This window comes from Chinchilla lanigera, unplaced genomic scaffold (assembly GCF_000276665.1).
Source record: "Chinchilla lanigera isolate Chin_1 unplaced genomic scaffold, ChiLan1.0 scaffold00052, whole genome shotgun sequence".
Taxonomy (NCBI): Eukaryota; Metazoa; Chordata; class Mammalia; order Rodentia; family Chinchillidae; genus Chinchilla; species Chinchilla lanigera.
Window position 1 is genome coordinate 4,147,210 of NW_004955453.1, and position 7,890 is coordinate 4,155,099.

Sequence of the window (7,890 nt, forward strand, 5' to 3'; positions counted from 1 at the left end):
TTTTTTTTTTTTTTTTTTTTTTCACACAGGCTCTTGCTATAAAGTTCAAGGTGGCCTTGAACTCACTATGGAACCCAGTCTGGCCTCCAACTCAGGGTGCTTCTCCTGCTTCAGCCTCCCAAGTGCTGGGATCACAGGCATGTGCCACCATGGCTGGCTGTTGAGCCATTTTGAGTTAATTTTTGTATATGGTGTGAGGCCGGGGGTCTGATTTCATTCTTTTGCATCTGGAGATCCATTTGTTATAGCATATTAAAGAGACTGTTCTTTCCTCATTGAATACATTTGGCACCTTGTTGAAGTCCATTGATCATAAATATATGGCTGTATTTCTGGTCTTTCAATATTCCAGTCATCTATATGTGTATCTTCAGTCTTGATTATTATTACTGTAGTTAAGTCTTCATTTTACTGTAGGAAGTTTTGAAATGAGAAAGTGTGTCCTCCAACGTTTTTTTAAAGATTGTTTTGACTGTTCGGGACATCTTGAATTACAAATTTTATGATTGGCTCATCAACTTTTCTAAAAACCAGCAGCTGGAATTGATAGGAATTGCACTGTATTTGTCTACATATTTTGAGAGTTTTTTTTAAAAATGGGTCTACCTATGTAGCCCAGGCTGGCCTCATTCTCACGGTGATCCTCCTGCCTCTGTCTCCCAAGTGCTGGGATCACAGGTGTGCACCGCTACAACTTTCTTGTTCTCTGATTTATTCTCTCAGCACTGGAAATTGAACCAGGGATTGCTGAGCTACAACCCCAGCCCTATTTGTTTAGTGACTGATTGATTGATTGATTGATTGCATTATTGGGGTCCATGGCTTAAAGGGGCTACATCTCCGGCCTTTCTATTCTTCTGATAGGGTCTTGATAAGTCACTGTATTGCTAAGGCTGGGCTGGGATTTGAAAAAGAGTGGGGTAGCTCAAGGCAAAGGTCCTGGGTTCAATCCCCCGTACCACAAAACAAACAAACAAAACACAACCACAGAAAAAACCCAACCCAAACCTCTACATTTGTGCCTGTCCATTAGAAAAATTGAGGAGGTGACATGTTGCAGATCATGGTAGGGCTGGGGATGTAGCTTATCAGCACAGCGCCTGCCTGGCAAGCTCAAGGTTGTGAGTTGAATTCTCGGTACCAAAAAAAAAAAAAAAAAAAAAGAAAAAAAGAAATGCCATAATCAGTACACAGCCATGGTAGCACATTCTATATTTGGCCAGGGATATAGCTCAGCGGCATAAGTGCCTGCCTGGCAAGTGCAAGGTCCTGAATTCGATTCCCGGTACAAAAAAAAAACAACAAAAAGATCATGGTAGGGCCTAAGGCTCAGGGAGTGAGCAAGCCAGCACTGGCACAGTGACGTGGGCAGCAGAGCGGTGCAGCTGGGGAGAAACAGCTGGTGCGGGGGGCTGCTGTGCGGATGGGGGCGCACGTTGTCCACAGCAGTGTCCACAACTCGTGCTGAGACCCAGTTCAGTGAAGTGAAGAGGGGGCCATTGTGAAGTGTTGGATCCCAAGTCCCGATGGCCTCTCCCTCCGGGATGGGATGAGTGTCCTAAGGAAGAGGCTGCAGGGAGGCGCCTGCCTCTTCTGTCACATGAGGACTTGCTAGAGGCAGTCTCTGAGGTCGACAGCACATCTGCCAGTGCACCAATAACGGCTTCTCAGGCTCCAGAACTGTGAGCAGTGAATGTCTGCTGTTTAAAAATTATCCTGCCAGGTGTGGTGGCGCATGCCTATAATCCCAGCACTGGGGAGGCTGAGGCAGGAGGATTGTTGCGAGTTTGAGACCAGCCTGGGCTACAAAGTGAGTTCAAGGCCAGCCTGAACTGCATTGCAAAACCCTATCTCAAAAAGACTGACTAAATAAATAAATAAATAAATAAATAAATAAATATTATCCTATCACGGGGGCCAGGGTTATAGCTCAGTAGCACAAGTGCCTGCCTGGCAAGTGCAAGGCAAGATCCTGAGTTCGACTCCCAATACCCACCTAAAAAATAAATAAAAATTATCTAGTCAGGCAGGGTGAGATGGCGCACACCTGTGATCCCAGCACCGAGGAGGCTGAAGCAGGAGGATTGCTATGAGTTCCAGGCCAGCCTGGGGTACACAGTGAGTTCAAGCCTAGCCTGAACTACAAAGCAAGATCCTGTCTCAAAAACACGAACAAAAAGAACAGATGCTGGGAAGATGGAAATGGGGGCAAACCAAGAGCCCTGGAAGACCACGGTCCACACACACAGCTGTTAGATAATAGTGAATCCCTGGGTTAGCAGGTGGTGCCCCCTGGGCTGCCTCGGGGAGACAAGGGCTGTGGGCTTTGACTCTGGCTTCTGTGTCCAGAGCACGGGCTGCCCCCACCAGGGAAGACCGGCTAAAGCTGGGTGCCCCACGCTGAGCTGCCTGGCCTCAGTGAGAGCGCTCGCCGCAGGCTGTGCCGACTGTTGTTGGCCGTGTCCGGCCTGCTGGAGACCAGCTCAGGAGGGGCTGACTTCATCTAAGTATACGCCTGAGTGATGGGCTTTGATGGCTGGAGGCCAGGACAGTCCATTCCTAGAGGCCTCGTCTGCAATCCTGGCCAATCCTTTGTTGTGGTTTTGTTTTTTTGAGACAGGGTCTCGCTGTGTGGTGCAGGATGGCCTTGAACTTGCTTATGTTGGCCTTGAATTTTCAGTGATCCTCCTGCCTCAGCTTACTGAGTGCTGGGATTACAGGCATGTACCACCTTGCCTGGCTGTTTTGGTTTTTTGAGACAGGGTCTCTCTATGTAGCCCAGGCTGGTGTTAAACTCTTGGTGATCCTTGTGCCTCAGTGATCCTCCACTCAGCTTCTCGAGTGCTGGGACTACAGACCCTGTTTCAAAACACAGATTAACGCACACATGATCAAGAGCAGCATTTGGAAACAAAGTGCCCATTTTGGGTCCTATGATCCCGGTTAGTAACAGGCTGGGGGTTGGGACAGTGCACAGAGCCTGGTAACAAGACATTCACGCCACAGGTGCCCTACCTGATGGGCGTTTGGGGGCCCAGCCACGGTTTCCTTTCCAGGGACCCACAGTGAGTGCTGGGAAGAAATGTATCTGTCTTTGCTTTTTTTTTTTGGTACCAGGAATCGAACTCAGGACTCCTGACCTTGTGCTTGCCAGGCAGGCGCTGTGCTACTGAGCTACATCCCCAGCCCTGCCTTAGTCTTGGTACCAGACATACTCTCAGTAGAGGGACACAGTGATGCTGACCTCAGAGTAGATGAAGATGACCGAGCTCTACAGTCACATGGGGAGGTGACAGTTCATGTCTGCCCCCTCAGGAGGTACCTTCTTGGTTTACAGGTTATGCTCATCCAAGGCTCAGGCCATGTGGGCCTTGCTAGGGACAGCCACCCCAAAGGTTCTGGTACTATTCTTAAAAGCTGTCTACCGTGTCCCTTTTTCATTGTTCTGAGATGGGTCTTGCTAAGTAGTTCAGGCTGGCCTCAAAGTCCAAGCAATCCTCCTACCTCAGCCTCCTAAGTGCTGAGATTACAGGCGTGTGTCACCACACCAGACTCATAGGTGGTATTTTTATAAATGAATTTTTTTTTTGAGGGGGGCAGTCTTTTTGAGAGAGGGTCTCGCTATGCAGTTCAGGCTGGCCTATAACTCACTTTGTAGCCCATGCTGATCTTGAACTCACAAAGATTCTCCTGCCTCAGCCTCCCAAGTGCTGGGTATAACTGACTTTTTTGCGGGGGGTGGTTTCCGGTACCAGGAATCGAACTCATGATGTTGTGCTTGCCAGGCAGGCACTGTGCTGCTGAGCTAAATCCCCAGCCCCTATAATTGACTTCTTAATTAATGTTTGTGGAAATCTGGTGTGTCAGGCATAGTATCAGATGCTGTGATGAGCAAAGAAGGCAAATTAATGCCATCAGGGCAAGACCTTTAGTGTGGGAAAACTGACCTAGAACTTTTAATATTCTTTTGCCTCTGTCAGGGCCTTTTAATCCATAAAAAGGGATTTACTGCTAAACTTTGTAAGTGGAGACACTGAATGCCTCCTCCTCAAGGAGGCAGAAGGCAGCTCTGTGCCCGTGTCCCAGCCCCTGGCCCTCGGCTGGCCACCTCCTTGGGTGCAGGCTGCCTACGTGGCATGTGCCCACTGGGGTGGCCTACAGCTCCACAAGCAGCCAGTCATTAGACAGAGGAGGAAATTGAGGCTCCAATTCCTGGAAACAAGAGACTCTATAAGGCCCGGCCGGCCTGACTGCTGGTGGAGAAGGCTGGGGTCAGGTGACCGTGGGCACCGGATGACATTCTGCTCTTAGGTAGGAGAGACAGGGGGACAGGCAGGCTTGGCTCGATGAAGCCACTAGGGGCTTGGAGACGGCTACAGGGCTCAGCTGGGCTCTTGTCCAGCCAGCACTGGAAACTACTGGGGTGGGGGGCAGAGATGCTGCGCCCCTGGGACCCTTGGCCCCCTGCCAAAGCCTGGGTGGTTTGGAATTAGTGAGGTGCACAGGGGAGGATGCTGGCCACAGCACAGCACCGAGACCAGGCCAGACCAGAGCGCCACACGGACTAGGACAGGCTGGCAGGGACACCAGGAATCTCTTGTCCCAGCCAAATCTTGGTAAGCCTAGTGGCCCTTCCCCAGCCAGGGATGTGGAACCCATTTCTCGGCCGGAAATGGCTTTGACAGAAGGGGCAATGGGAGGTCTCCAGCCTGGCTCTCCCAAATCTCATTTCCTGCAAGTCCTCAGTGGCTGCCCCATGGCTAATTATGGCCACGAAGTGCGAGTGGTGCAAACGTTTATTAGACGTCACCTAATGGGTGTGCTCAAGAGCGTCCTTACTAAGACTGGGGGAACTTAGTAACAGGCTGCTGTCTCACGGTTAGCTTCTGTCTACGCAGCCTCCAGGCTGCTGCTTCGAGTTTCCTCCAAGAGCTGGGCCCACATGTACACAGCTCTGCGTGGTGAAGCCAGCAGGTGCTCAAGTGGGAAGAGCACATAGTTCAGGCTGGCAATTTATTGAGGCTCTCTTGAGTGCTGGGATTAAGGCACGCACTATCACACCTGCTTCCCTGGAGCAAGTTTTGAATAAATCCTTTTTACTTTTTACCAGAGTAAGTGACTTCCTCCAATTTGGTCATCGGTGAGCAAATGAACCTCAGCATATAAACCTAAGTGGCCGATAACACTTCCCACATCGCGATGTGACCCGATGTGACACAGACGTGGTTGGGTGGGTCTGTGTCAGGGTCTTGCGGCAGGTCCTTTCTCCTCCACTAGCTATGGGGCCCTCGATAAGTTAACTTACCTCTCTATGCCCTAGCTTCCCTAAAACGGGGATAGTTTATTCATATGTATACACATATACACATACACACGTATATGCGCACATATACATACATATTTGGTACTGGGGATTGAACCTAGGGCCTCCACAGCCTTTTTCTCCCCCTGTTGAGACAGGGTCCTGCTAAATTGCCCAGGCTGGGCTTGAACTTGGGATCATTCTGCCTCAGCCTTCTAAGCAGCTGGGGTTACAGACATGCACCATCACCTCTGGCTTCGAAGAGTTTGTGAGTAAATGTATACATTTCTGATTTCTAAGGAGCTGGGATGGACCTTGGCGCTTGCGAAGTGTCACGTAAGTACCATGCCAGGTACAATATTCTGCCACCTCCAAAGCAACACTTCACACCAAACTGGCACTCTCTGCTTCTTCTTTAATACTTTACTCATTCATTTAGCAAGTTATTTGCAACATTACTGCCTGCCAGGCCTCACTGTAGACATGAGGAATACCGCAGAGAAATCTGTTTTTATGCCAGGAGAGGTGGCAGATGGATGAAGAAAAACACCCAGCTCAGGTCTAAGATAAGTGACTCAGGGTGCGTCGCGGTGTCTCCAGCAGCATTTTCACTGGCTGGCTAGGAAAGGGCCCTGAGGAGAGATGGGAACTGAGCTCTGAGTGACGAGGAGCTGGCCACCCCAGTGTCGAAAGAACCTGTCCCAGCATCCATAGTGTCCGCTGTTCATCTCAGCCTTTCTCCAAGAAAAAGAAACGCTGCGGTCTTGTTCCACATACCTTGGCTCCTGTCGGGCTTCCTGTTCCCCAACCCAAGAAGCACCCCTTTGGTTCCTGTCCCCGCTTCTCAGTCCCAGCCTCCAGGCGATTTAAGCCGCAAAGGGCAGCTATGGGTTTCCTATACACTAAAGTCTCGGGAGTGCGCGAGTAAAGACGCAAAATAACTTGATTGCGCCTAAGAACCCCCACGGGCCTTCCTTGTTAAAATACAAAACCCTGGGCCCCAACACAGCTCTCTCCGTTTAAAATCTCCAAGGCGATTTGAAATCAATAGCGCCACAGCTGTAAGCACCCTGCTTCTGCAAGAACAAGCAGGTATGAGACATCTTGGAAATATCCTAGAACGGAGACAAAGTGCTCCGCTCTGCCGAGCTGGTTCAGTTCCAAACACAAGGCGGCCGCCTGGATAACTGGCAAAAGCACGACCCAAGAACGATGGTTGATGCCCCACGAACCTCTCCTTGGACTCTCTGGACCCAATGACTTCAAGGCCGCCCCATTTCACAGGAGGAGCTAGCTCCAAACAACTAGGCGGAATCCCGGGGGGGTGTCAAAGCCCCAGCTCCGCCGCCAGCCCGCCAAGTCTCTCTCCCGAACCCCCCATCAACCCCGTGGCCGCCAGCTACCGCGACACTGCGCGGGCTGCGCGCACTGCTCATGCCTGCCAGCGACGGCCTTTATTAACGGTTCCCAGGAGACCGCTTCAGCTACGAGGCCCCGGAGGGATCACCGCAGCCAGGGGACGGCTCCGGCCCCGCTCCACGGCGGGCAGGCCTGAGCAGGGACCCTGCAAAGATCGGCGTGAACTGTGCGGCCCCCAACTTCCGGCTCGCTCGGGGCATCACCAGCCACACGCGGTAAGCCGCTCTCCAGGGCCCAGAGGGCCATCCTGGCGCGTACGCGGCGGCCGCGCGTGGGGCCTCCGTGGTCCTCTCAGACCACGCGAACCTACAGGATCCGGCTCCACCTGGGGGTCCGAGACCCCGCCATCCCACCTCCCCCGCGACCGCCACATATCCGGCGCCAAAAACCCCAGTGTCACGGCGCAGGCGCCAGAAGTGCGGGCCGCGCAGTTACGCTCGCGACCCGCGCGTCCACAGCCAATCAAAACAGATCTGCACAAAGTGAGTCCCGCCCCCAGGGCGCCAGCGCCAGGCCCCTCCCCTTCTTTGGCCGCCCTGGCCCGACCTCCTTGTCTACGCCCCGCCCCACTCCGTCCCGGTTTAGACTCGCGATTGGCTCAAAGGACGGACGCGAGTTCTTGTTGGTCGAGGGAGGGTCACGAGGTCTCCGTCGTCGCCTTTCCAGAGGCGATTACTGGGCAGGGTCAGTCTTTCGCCTCAGTCTCTAGCTGTAGCTGGCTGCCAGGCGTACGCGCTCCTGCGTCTTCAGTACCCGCGGCCGCCATCTACGGCGCTTAGGTTTCCCCTAGGCTTATCTGCACCATTCGCCCGCCTCACACTCCGCCACTGTAAACCGCCAATATGGTGAAGCTCGCAAAGGTAAGGGGCCCTGTGCGCAGACACAGGCGCCGAGGCCTGCTTTCCAAGGGACGCGCGCGCGGCGTCGCGGGCCTGCGCTCCGTGCGGGTGCGTTCGAGGGCGCCATGCTGCGGAAAGTCTCGCGCGACTAGCGGGAGGTCTCGCGGCGCTGCTGCTTGGTGAGGTGGGGCGCTGGGGCCGGCTGGCGGGGTGGTGGACAAGGCGGGGGACTTCGGTACTGCGCGAGGGGCGGGAGCGCCGGCCGCGGCGTGGGGATGAGGCTGAAAGCCCGCGACGGGCGCGCGAGGTCCCGCCTCCTGGCGCACGTGC

General features: G+C 53.3%; 1 protein-coding gene across 2 annotated transcripts in view; it reads left to right on the forward strand.

Moving 5' to 3' along the window:
* The first annotated feature begins 7,417 nt into the window (after positions 1-7,417).
* The window catches only part of Ncl (nucleolin), a 9,627-nt gene continuing 9,154 nt past the window's right edge, over positions 7,418-7,890 (forward strand). For both annotated transcript variants that reach the window (XM_013519931.1, XM_005395394.2), the window contains exon 1: positions 7,418-7,581. In XM_013519931.1, the coding sequence (XP_013375385.1) occupies positions 7,564-7,581 (18 nt within the window). In that variant the 5' untranslated portion in view covers positions 7,418-7,563. The remainder of the gene's footprint in view (positions 7,582-7,890) is intronic.